This window comes from Strix aluco, chromosome 2, assembly GCF_031877795.1.
Source record: "Strix aluco isolate bStrAlu1 chromosome 2, bStrAlu1.hap1, whole genome shotgun sequence".
In the NCBI taxonomy this organism is placed as follows: domain Eukaryota; kingdom Metazoa; phylum Chordata; class Aves; order Strigiformes; family Strigidae; genus Strix; species Strix aluco.
In genome coordinates, this window is record NC_133932.1 from 78052766 (window position 1) to 78066109 (window position 13344).

At 37.9% G+C, this 13344-nt stretch overlaps 1 protein-coding gene across 5 annotated transcripts in view; it reads right to left on the reverse strand.

The window, feature by feature from the left end:
* Positions 1 to 13344, reverse strand: part of PCCA (propionyl-CoA carboxylase subunit alpha) — a 289977-nt gene that overhangs the window by 50221 nt on the left and 226412 nt on the right. For all 5 annotated transcript variants that reach the window (XM_074815375.1, XM_074815376.1, XM_074815378.1 and 2 more), the window contains one exon: positions 11588 to 11641. In XM_074815375.1, the coding sequence (XP_074671476.1) occupies positions 11588 to 11641 (54 nt within the window). The remainder of the gene's footprint in view (positions 1 to 11587; positions 11642 to 13344) is intronic.

Here is a 13344-nt window from a genome sequence, read left to right on the forward strand (position 1 = left end):
CCCTCCCTTCCCCCAATCAAACAATTATCATCAGATGCAGGAAGAACCTTGTTGTGGTTCTGCTGCTCATAACACAATTTGCTATGTGAATACTTCCTGTGCACCCTGCCAACATGGCATCTCTCCAAGACATAAGACTGGGGTTTGGGAGATGGTCACACAAGCATGATACTTCCTACTACAACTGCTCTGCCCTTCACCTTCCTTCGTCTTACTATGGGCAAGGGCTATAAATATCAAATGGCATGAATGAAACGAAGATGGAGGCTGCCTATATTTGTACCAGTAAGCAAATTTGCAGCAATGTGGATTGCTGTCCTCCAGAGAAGCTGGGATGCACAAGATCTTTGTTAAAATGTCATTAATGTAATTTTCAACGTACTTTACACAGAAGATAATTTATGTGAAACTTTAGTTTCATAAAAAGTGAATTAAACTGTCTGCTCCTGTACAGTAAATTTCTGTTATTTGCACAGAGCCTTAAATAGACACTGGGAAAAATTTGCAGAGCTTCAAAATACAGATTGAAGGTTAATATTAGATTTTACATGCAATGAATAAACTGGACCCAGATACTGTAAGATACACAATGGGGGCAAAGGAAAGACTTTTATCTTACAAGAGTCCCTGGTGTTCCCTGTCCATAATACTTATATGTTAACTCCAATAGCCGTATGACTTGCTGATGCATAGCAATTTTTCTACAGTTTATTCTTATCCTCATGCTTCTCCTAAATGCTACTTACAGAAAAAATGAAAGTTAATGTCAGATTAATAGTAATACTTCTCTTCTTGACCCATGTATCTTTCTAGCAAAAAAAACAAGTATGTCTAAAAAAACCTGACACAGGAAACGCACAAGAGAAGCAATCTGAGAAAAGATGGATAAGATAAATATGGCAGAAAAATCAAAGAAGGGATGACTAGAAAGAAGAAAAGAAGTATCAGGAAAAAAGATATGACATGGCATATGACAAAGTCATATAAGGCTTTGGTGATGAAGACAAGAGGACTGAACTTCAAGTACAAGTCAATAAATTCTATCAAAAGAGACAACACAGAAGACGACCATTTTAAAGACAGCATGGTTGAACACATATTCTGGAGTCCATGAAAAGCATCGGAAAGGGGAACTGAAACTGGTTTTAGTTAAGAGACAAATACACAAGCAAGGGTTTCAGTTGTAGGAACAAAAAAGTATGGAACACAAGTAAAAGCCAACTGAGTACTTGATGACAACCCTTAGAGCCCCACACTGGCTTCCTACCTGCTTCAAAGCACTGTTCAGTGTGTTAAGTTTGACCTCTGACATGGTCTGAGAGTTGGCCTTTCCTCAGTGATAGTCCTATCTGTAGAGATATTTTAGCTCATAGACAGCCAAAAGGCAATGAAATGGAAAAGTCAGAAAACTAGAGTTATTTCATTAGTTTGTGAATTTAATTACATATCCTATTGTTTACTAATCTTTTGTCACATATTCTGGTGCTTTAAAAATTGGAAAACAAAATTCACTGAGGTAATTTACAGGAATCTCTTTATTTGAACTTAGGATATAACCCATAGTAATTATGAGCAGTGTGTGGCAATATTTTCACTATTTAGATAGGAAGTGAAAAATACCAAACATCTAAAATTGCATTAGGGATTTGTGCAAACAGAAGGTAATTACACAAAGTGGACTTTGGCCAAGACTCTCAGAATATGAAGCGATCTCAGAACCCTGTGGAAATTACCATGGGATCTTTAATGATAAGTGGGCTAAATCTTTGTTTAAATTGTCCTAAAAAATATGCCTTCTCTAACAGCACATTGTCCCTTTGCTACACGAATTGACAGCCCCATCATATTGCAAAATTAGATGGCATGTCCAACACTACAGCATACAAGTGGAAAAACAAACAAACAAAACAACCAAAAAACAAAGCAGTCATTTAAAAAATAGACCAGGCATAGACATCTCAAGTGTTTCACATGCACAGAATTATTTGCTTCCCCCTCTGTTTAATTTATTTCAGATTAGTAAGAGATCCCTTATTTTAGGTCAGTGCTATGACAATGGAAGCATGCCAATGTAACCTTCATTTTCTTAATTAGCATTTAACAAGAAGTTTGTCCTCCTCTAGAAATATTTCCTTCCATAAGGAAGGATAACCTTGAACAGAAGACAAAACTAAGCCAAGGAGAGGAGAAAAATGAAACTGAAGCTCCTGATATATTTACATGCCTTTAAAATATATTTATTTACATACCCTTAAAATGTAAATAAAATAGATCTGAGTAAAAAAATGACTTCATCTCCCAGAAGCAAGCACAGCACTGTATCTGTATTCATAACTACTCCAGGGAAACCAACCACAAAGAAAGTCCCTCTTTTACACATGCTTCCTACCATGGACCATGTGCTCATGTAACTCATTGTTTACCTAGTCTGGAAACAAAAATGCCATGAAAAAGCAATCACAAGGCAGATGGCTGGTGTCACTAATCTGATCCTGTTTCTTCCAAGTAAATCTATCCTACAGCAGTGATGCCCCAAATAATCCACCATTCCTATAATACTTAGATTTGCATATTTAGGTTAGAAATGCCCGGCATCACTGGATTAAGATTTTCCTCCAGTAAAACAATGTTTTGTCATAAACTCTACTCCAGGGACCATGCTGATTCTTAAACCAGACGTGTCCACACACTGAAAACTTGAGTGGAAGCATGCTCGCAAAACATTCTTAACGCACGCTCACCTCTATAGCTGAAATGCGTTTGGAAGCTTCCTTTTACTCTACTCACACCCCACTGTAGAGAGTGACAAATGCAAAGATTCTCTCTGTAGCCGCCCCCATGATAACAGATGACAAGATGCAGCACAAGCTTCATCTCTTGCTAATTAAACGAATCAATTAAGAGACTATTGTTGCAACTGTGTAACTGCTGTTCTATAGTGGCAATAACAACCCCACGGGGAGGTCTTTTACTACATTAAAATGCTGTCCTCCACAACTCCATTTGATATTATTAGAAACAGTTATTTGCGTCTTGCTGTCATATTAGTAGCAAAGGCAAATTATGGAAATACGCAGACCAGAATGGTCCCAGTATGAGATCAGGTTTGGTTTTCAGCCTCCAAGGGAACAATTGCTGAAATTCCAAAGTTCCCTAAAGTTCTTTAATGGAACTGATAAATCTATCAGCACAGCATCCATTTAGATTCTAGGTAAGGGTCACATATTTGCATACTTTCCTGCTAAGCTGATACAATTCAACTAGATAAATTATCATATTAAGTTTACCCTCCTGAGTTAAACTGATGGAGTTCAAAATTGTTTTCGATGGTTGTCATTAATCGCTGTTACATCCTAAATGCTCACTTTGAAATCTAATTGTGCTGGTGTACCAAGGGTCATATTAATAGCATTTTTAATGTTAAATCTTTGTAAAACATGTTTATTTTACTGATATTACCACTGAAGCCTAGAAGACTAATGAGGAACAAAGTATATTTATTATCAATAAAAACTTCATTTAAAATTTACGTTCAGAGACTTAAATTAGCTTCTCTAACTTCATCATGCCTTTGTTTCATTAAGATTCCTGGTTAAGCTTCAAAGCCATATAAATTAATACCTCCTAAACAGTTCTTGGCTACATGTCAAAGTTGCAGCCATCAAAAAGCTGTTTAAAAACATGGGCTACACCTACGTTTATTACTTGGCAGTAGACATCATGTTCAGAAGAAAACACTAGACCTTCACTATGAGGTAACAGTCTTGATATAGTTAAAAAAACCCAAACCAATATTTCTTTGGCCAAAGAAAGCAACTAATAATTACTATAACACTGGTAAATCTTAGTCTACCAAAGGAAATCACTTGAGTTATCTTTGCGTAACCTGTCCACTTGTGTTCTGAGAAGTAATAGACTAACCAACCAAGTTCAGTCAGAACTCCTTAAAGCATTACTGAGCTCAATAAGAAGGAAACTTGTCAAATGAAGTATGGAAAAATCAGAAATCCTTATTTTTCCATTTGCTTATTTCCAAGGGATAAGGAGCATAATTTATTATAAGCAAAGACTACTACACTACAAATAGCAGACGCACTGCAAAATTCACCAACGTTAAGGATGTTCATGGGAATTCTGACCTGCTTATGATATTATCTCACTTTTTTCCTCTGCAAATTAAAACTTTAATTAAAAACAGAGGAAACAGCCAAGATTAAAAATGAATAAAAAGCAAAACATTAGAATCTAAATGTCTAAATTAGAACCTAAATACCCATTTCCAGTCCAGTCTTGTAAGAAAGCAAGGCTTTCTGCCTCTCAATCACCATCCCCAACTCATTCCATCTAATAATCCCATTTGTGCGCATGCGTGTGCACACACACACACACACACTATTTTAACCTGCTGATCGATTTCAACTAAATTTGAAGAAAAAGGTAGGTAAATCCAACTACCTATAAGTACTGTAGGAACCATAGCCACCTTTCCACAAATCTTCTAAAGAGCACTGGCTGTGCCAAGGAAACAGGAGACCTAAATCCATACTCCAGCTGAGGGAAGTTTGGCAGCAGCCAGTTGGCCATGAAGCATGTTCACACTGGCCATCCAGCAAGCATATATGCAGGTTCAGCTTCACCTTGACACCACCACCTCTTGCTCAGCAGGTCTCAGGCAAAGACTACAAGATGTTGTTCTGTGGAAACCTGTAGCAGTTCTAGATTCTTTTAAGTCATAGAAGCAAAATTCAGAAAGAACTCCAAGTGCTTTCTTGTTTCTCTTTCCAAAGGAACCCTAAGCAAGATGCCCAAAATAATTTAAGTGATTTAGGACGTGGCTTTTGGTAAGACCAGTATTTCTAAATCTCTCAGGTGCTTTTGACTTTGTCCCCAGTGGACAACTTTAATATATTCACAGTACCTTCTGCTTTAAAACATACAAATACATAACAGAATTGAGAACAGCATATGTAGCTGTGGGAGTGTACCTGATTGCCCACATCATGTTAGCTGGAGCAATTCTCACTGCCAAGTCCTAATGATGGGCCAAAGTATCACTATTTTCACAAGTGAAATCCTTGTTACATGAATTACCCACTTTCTGCAGAATACTGCAGCAGCTTGTAGCCAGTCTCAGGATTCTCACTGCCCATGTTGAAAAGGGACTTGCAGAAGTTAATGCTTCCAGAAGCAACTGCACGTTTTTTCCCAGTGACACCTTCTGCACTACTGAAATGCCACTGATGATAGCTCCACTACTAGAATCACTGTAGTTCACAGTGTCTCTGAAACTGGGTGAAAAGAAAAAATTCTATACAACAGTAGAATTCCGTTTAGATCAGCAGGGACCCTAATCTTAAGGCTTGTGAAAAGGAAGAGTAAAAAAAAAACATTTTAAAAAAAGACATCAGCTTGCAAAATAAACACCTACTGGACTACATTTGTTTTCTTGTGGTTAATACTCTACATATTCCAATAAATACAACCTTTGTAACCTCTGCAGGTTTTCAACCAATGCTTCAAAGTCTGCATAAATCTTCAGTATCTAGTTTCAGAAGTGTCACATAGAGAAAGAAAAGCAGAAAGAAAGAAAACCTGTTAAGAACTGCAATGATTTGTAAGGGTGAAAGAAGCAGGTTGTTAAACATTTGTCAATGTGAGCTATATCAGACTCATACAGTCAAAGCTTCCATCTTTATTGCTATTTAATTGGTCTTTGTAAGAATGCAGGGAGAAAGAAAAAAGGAAGCTGTCTGGAAGCTGATGAGGTTATATACAGACTGAAAAGTTCCTGGACAATCTGTAAGCCTCAGTAATGGGGCCAAAATTTGGAATTTTGCTGTTGAAGCAAAAGCAGACAAGTCATGGCAGGAGGGAGCAGAAAGGGGAATCAGCTGTGAGACATAAAGTTAGTATACTGATTTGTAGCTCCTAGGATTATGTTCGATACGTAAATAATGACTATGCAATAAGCCAGGAAGCAAAGACAAAGATTTAGTGCAATGCCTCTATGTAAAGCTCTCCATTTCTGACCAACTTCATGAACAACATACATAACCAATAACCCTGACTGTGTATGAAACATCCTTTTGCCAATCTATCTGGAAGTAGTTCAAGAACAATCCAAAAGTCATTGAGTGATCACTACTGTACTAGAACATATGTCAACTATGCTAAAAATCATGGCCAAGGCTTGACAGAGACTAGTTTTCCTAAATCCAGTCTTCTCAACCTGTAGTTTGCAGATCTGGTCATGGCAGTGGGTCTCTGGACTATTTTAAATGGGTCTGCAAAAAGGCTGAAGAACAGCAAGCATAGCATTGATAGGCTAATAGAAATCATAACAGAGCATAAGCCTCCACAGCAAAACTTCAAATGTTTTGTAAATCAAAGGTGGCAAAAAGCACTCCATCAGGGAAGAGACTGAAGCAATGGCAAAACCTCCAGTGAGAAGGCTGAACCAAGGAAACAGTGCTAGGAAACTCAGAAGCACCTAAAGGTGGCTTGATTCTTAGACCAGAGCAATTCCACTCTTTTCCACGTGGTTTCCTATATTGTGATCACCACTGAAGGAACGTTGTCGAGTAACATACTGAGCAACATGACTAACATGTATGTTCCCTCATCCTTCCCCAGATGAAAGAAGTAGCTGTTTTTCTCTGTATTGCTGCTCTGATGTTAGAGAAGATCAAAGAAGTGGCACAAATGATAAGCAGATGTCCTGGTTTAACCAGGATAGTGTTAAGTTTCCCCAGCAGTGGGGGGGGGAGCTCTAGCCGGCTTATTCAGATACCATGCGGATGTCACATCCTGGCGCGGGAGCGCGGGGAGCATGGTTTTATACATCTGGTCCTCTCACTGCTGTATTGGTAGATATACTTTGCTCTCTTCATTGTTATCACTGTTATTCTTATTGTTACTGTTTGTTGTGTTGCTGTTGCTCTGTTGTATTAAACCTCTCCTTATCGCAGTCTCGGGGCTTTGTATTTCACTCCCTTTGTGGGGGAGGGGCAGCAGCCGCGTGGTCTCAGACCCCGGCAGGGGCTAAACCACCACAGCAGAGGACAGTGAAATTTTCCACTGTGGCTGAGGACTCTTCACTGTCTGGGACTGTCTCTTTTGAGGAAAGTGCTCCACCAGGCCAGCAGAGCATCACTCTCAAGCATGGCCTGCAGCCTAAAGCTGACAATGACATTATGGATGCGATGGAGCCAGGCCACTATCTGAGCATACAGACAGTATTTCTTTATTCAAAATTCTACAGAGGCCATTACACAGTCTAGAATAAGTTTATTGTTTCTATAATAATCTGTAGTTCTCTATATACTTGCAGCTGAGCTGCCTGTCCAGATGTATTTCATTGCTGAAATCCAGCTGACAGAGGCATGAATAACCAGCAATGATTGGGGCCATCAGTGGGCCAGCAAAAAACATTCCTCTCACATAAGAGAACAGAAAGTGGAACAAAGAGACAAGACAGAAACTAGAGGCTAACTAGAAAAAGAAGTATGAAGGGTAGACCTTGATCCTCTAAATAGACTACTCAAACATACGGGCTTTTGAACTGCAGAGGCTGAAGCAGAAGCTCTGTGCTTCTGTCTACAGAACAAGTATTATGAGGAGCAGCTAAGGGAACTGGGGTTGCTTAGCCTGGAGAAAAGGAGGCTGAGGGGAGACCTCCTTGCTCTCTACAACTACCTGAAAGGAGGTTGTAGTAAGGTGGGTGTTGGTCTCTTCTCCCAATTAACAAGTGATAGGACAAGAGGAAATGGCCTCAAGTTGCAGCAGGGGAGGGTTAGATTGGATATTAGGAAAAAATTCTTCACCAAAAGGTTTGTCAAGCATTGGGACAGGCTGCCCAGGGAAGTGGTTGAATCACCATCCCTGGAGGTATTTAAAAGATGTGCACTTGTGGTGCTTAGGGACATGGTTCAGTGGTGGACTTGGCAGTGTTAGGTTTACAGTTAGACTCGATGATCTTAAAGGTCTTTTCCAACCTAAAATGATTCTGTGATTCTATGTTTGTTACAAACCTACTTCTGTGAGCTGCCTACACAGAGGAGACAACCCATAAATGACCGCCTCCTTGTTTCCTGGTACTCTTGCTTTCGGGCATGGTTTTGGACATTAATCTGAGGCATGTATTATCTTCTTTTTTTTTGTACAACATATAGTACAAAAAGGTTCCTTGGTGTTACAGTAATGCTATTAATAAATACATTATTTGAATAATTCTAGCATAAAGCATCAGAATAGCAGGACTCCATCAGCACATGATACCTACTCACATTCAGAGAGGAAAAATAAGTAAACACTCATGTAAAATCTCAATTACAGCAATAACCCATAATCTGCTCTGAAATAACTGAATCAGGACTCAAAATGTTATCATCCCAAGAAAGTGAAACCAAATCAGTTGTCAAGCATGCGTAGCTTCCTACTCAACAACTATTTCTTACAGCTAAAAGTTGCTTGCTCCTCAGGCAGAAACATCCCTGTACATCCTCTGTTAGCATGAGATCTATATCAGATCTGAGACTCATAACCCTCTGCCAAAAAAACAATTTGAAGAAAACAAGTTATCTAATGCCACTACAATATAAAGAGAAATGTTCAAGTACCAAAGAATTTCTACTCATGATCAGAAACAAATAAAAATATTATTACAAATCTATGTAGATCCCCGAATGATGCTAACAGTGGGCACTCAAGGCTATGATTTCACTGGGGAAAGCAACATTATTTTTCCTGTTCTCCTCTCAAATAACAGAAATATGCTGCTACACTAACAGAAACATTTGTCTTACTGTCCACATGTTTACCATATGTTACACAGCAGAATTCATATTAAACTGTTGCTTTTCTGCTGCAATGTAGCTTTCTCTGCCCTCCATCTAGCTAACCGGGACAGCAAGGATGTTTCTAATAAAGCAGCATACCTTTCACTTTTCCTCAGTGTCAGCTGGCTTCCTGAAGCAGGGGCTTGTGTTTTATCAGAAAACAGTAGCAGAATTGTTTCTACTGTCCAATGTCAAAAAATCAAGTGAAGCCATTTATTGAAGCTGATGTCCTCCTGACAGGCCAGGGAGCTGTGCTCCTGATCAGCTGGTTCTAAAAATATGTTCTGATGGACAGGTCAGCAGTGTGTACACTCAGTAGCACCACACTGCCTGCCACCACTGAAGTGCCATCAACATTTGTCCCTTGTCAAAAGTAACACAGAATGCTCAAAGCTATCATCCCTAACGTTTTCTACTATGAAGAAAAAGAGCAGAGCAATACTTTCACAAGCTGTTTATTACATTGATAACAATACATTATAATAATAATGAGCAATCAGGAGTTTCTTGCTGCTAAATACTCCTTTCAAACCCTTATTATCTTGACTGCACTTCTATGTTAGCAAAGGTTTAGTAAGAGATATGTAATGGTGAGCCCAAAACATATTTCTAGGACCTTCATTAAGATGATACTCTTTTCTCTGGACATATGTGTGTGTGTACACATACACATGCAGATACACACATATAGACTCTGTAGCTATAGGTGTAGGCAATTTGTAAGGCATATCACTGTAAGGAAAACCCACCCTTCCCCTCCATTACCTAAAATGAGTGTATTAAGTTGAAATCACAAGAGTACAAGGATGTTAAAGGAGCGAAGGACAAATTAAATAAAGGGACTTAGGGAGAAGAGAAGGACAGTAGGCTAGAGGAACTGATAGGAACACAGGTGCAGACTCTAGCTTCAATTCTGTGGAAAAACTGGTACTGGAGCAAACCCTGGGAAGACAACTTCATTACTGCTTCTCCACCCTGTTCTGAGAAGTTCTCTCTCCGGTTTTGATCAGCAAGATATGTGCATAATTTATATTAAATAAAAAATCATGGATAGAGTACTACAGGCTTTTCTGTTTAGACCTCTTGAGAATTTTAGCTGTAATCACATACTTGATTTCCCAAAATAACTATGATCCAATAAACACACAGGAGCTAGTCAGTAACATCTCGTATGTATTACAATCCATTACCTGTTTCATCATCAATTTTTCAAAGCTAAAAGCACATCAGTACTGTACCCTCTTTTGTCTTCTTTTGCTGTTGCACAAGGCCCAGCACAAGAGTTCTAGTCTGTGAGACTCTGGAGCACTTCTAACACATGAATACAAAATGTTTTCATATCTAACTTAACAAATTTAATTTTTAATGCCACTAAATACACACTTAATCAGAATTTTCTCTGTTACAGCACCCACTTACAGGGGATCAATTAAAATCTTTTCAGTATTTTCTTATCAAGTTGCATCTGTGTTTATATCTTATCTACTTGGAGTAATTATTTTCTTCTCACACAAAGACTATCAGTCAGCTAGCAGCAATCTCACATATGCAGGATGCAACTCCAGAGTTGAAGCATCATTACAAACACAACAGTGCAGAACAAAATTTTTATTTTATGTCTTATTTGTAACTGCTGCTCTGCTTGATACTGAATAAGACAAATAAATATACATGCGTATATAAAGATATATTTATAGAAGCAAAAAAATCAGGGGCACTTTTCACCTCTAAAAAACAACATGCAAATCTACAGGTATTCTTGTATACCTCCCAAAAAATGGCTTCATAGGACTTGTAGAAGAACTAACCACAAATAAGTAGAATGAAAGCATTATCATATGCAATCTTAATTTACTTCTGTTCAAAACATATAGTGCACAGAGTTGTTCGGACTGAATTCTAAAGAGAACATTTCATTCCTAGACTTTTCACGGTTAATGTCACTACAGGGAAACCTGTTGGCAGCAATCAGGACAACTTATTTTAGAGGATACTTCAATGTCGTTTCATTTTCAGAACTATTTTAAGCTGCATAAGGAACTTGGAAAAATTCAATGATTGCATTTTAATCATGCAAATCATAGAACTGGAAGCTGCTTCAATCACATATATGTTTATAAGCATCCATCACCTAACACAAAACTAGTCTCTATATTATACATGACTGCTCCAGATAACAGCAGATGAAAAAAAATCTACTTTATTAAGTAAATTCTGTCTAATGGTATAAAATCTGATTAGGATTTTAAGCATACTTCTCTCCAGCAACCAAAATCTTCGAGAACTACAGAGCTACCACATTTGGTTGGAGTGAGAAAAGGACATAACACTTTGCATTACTAAACAGTCTTTTCATAAGACAGTTACTGACTCACCTCTGGGATGTGAGGGTACACGGTACGGTGAAGCAACAGAGATCAGAAAGTTGAGGTGGTGGGGAAGAGTGGGTTTGATCCTGATGTAGATCAAACCTCAGTATGTTGCAATAAGCTTACAAGTCTACAACCAGTTACTCTTAAAGCCCTTGTAAATGAAACACAGACAGGTTTGAATCAGTTGAAATGTGGAATGAAGATACCGTGCACCATGCCTTGGAAGTGAGCTTCAGAAATCTGCCTAAATTCACCTGTTAAGCTCAGAATATTTACACATAATACAAGCATAAATGTGCTGCCAGTGTAATTTACTTATTTTTTGTTTACATCATATTCTTCTACCAAAAACTCTTGACAACAGTTATACATACTTACCACTGTGCCTAGAAACTGAATGTTTGTATCTCCAGAGGCATTCCGAGAAAGCCGCTGAAAAAAAGGATGCAAAAAACGATTAGAAGTGTCTCCAGAATGTAAAATCATTCCATTTTATGTGTGTCACATCACTGTAATCAAAACTGAGTACACAGATCTATACATAAACCAGATAAAACCATTTCCTTCAACAGTTTCAGTACTAGAAGTCTAATTCGTATTGCAGCTCAGATTATGGTTTTGTTTCAGTCAACTCAATAAAATCTATTTTTGAAGAACAATGAAAACAAATATGGCCAAGTACAACACAGAAAAACCTTGGGCTTGCAGAAAGATGAATGTCATGAATAATGAGGCTTCTGCCCTCTCTAAACATCTGTGATTCTGTATTCCTGTTACTCACATTTAGTATTATCTTCATTCTCTCCTAATGAGAGACATTTTATTTTTTTTTTTTAAATGCAAACCTCCAATGATGCTACTTTGAAAACAGAAAAAAAAGAAAGACCTTATGAAATGTCTGGTCACCTACTGTGGTTCAGGAGTTGATTGAAGTTATTAAACAGCCTTCAAATATTACATTGTCAGTAAGCCACAAGATAATGCGAAAGAAAATATGTTATTGATTTAACACAGTATTATCCATAATCTAAATATGCAAACCACAAATAATTCTTTCTTCTTGTGAATTGTGTCCTCCTTCAATATGAAAAGTTTTTTCTCTCTTTTTCTTCCTGCTGTTAAATTACAGCACATACAGACCCAAAATCAGGGCCCTAGTCACGGAACACAGCCCTAACACTTACATGATGACAGGCGTCCATACAAATACAGAAGCACAGATTTGAGAAAGTGAATATAAATTTCAAAGAGCTGCACGGAGATCTTCAGCATTTTAAAGACAATGAATCCCAGGAACAGGGCTACAAATCATCTTGAGATATCTTCTAGTCTAGTACCCCCAGCAGAATCAAAACACACCTGTGTCACTCCCGAACAATGTGTGTCTAATCCATTCTTAAAATCTTTCAATTGCAGAGATTTCACAGTCTCCCTAAGTAATTTATCTCAGTGTTCAGCAACCTTGTCATTAGGAAGTTTTTCCTAATATCTGAGTAAAATAAACCTTACTGCAACTGCAGCACATTAACTCTCCTCTTTTTCATCAGACAGGAAATACAGATTATTCTCTTTACCTACACGTATGTGAAGAGCCATTACCATGGCTCCCTTTAGTCTTGTCTTCTCTAGACTAAGTGAGAAAGTTTCATACAACAATAGCTAGATATCCCTCAAAACAATTTTAATAGCGATAAATTAAATCCTGGTCCCTTTTCAATAATGGTGCATGTTCCTCAGCTACACTTTATGAAGTAATAATTACTACAGCCCAAATATGCTTATTTTTTGACTTAACAGGTCACACACTGACATTGCAATCTGTACAATCATATGAAAACAAAGGATGATGTGCCAAAGCCTGACATATTTCAACAATAATGATTAATGGAATGGAAAATATGGGAAATAAAATTTCATACAAAACCTGACGTTTACTTTTATAAAGGAAACAGGAATATACACTTTTCCCACAGTCTAGGATAAACACAATCAGGTTTTGGAAACCACAAAGAAGAACAAAGTACCGGCTGCCTACAATGAATGAACCACATGCCAAAACAAACAAGTCCCAACCACTTGATAAGCTGTCAGAAAATGGCAAGCCGAAAAAAATTAAAGGATTTAATTTCTTTTTT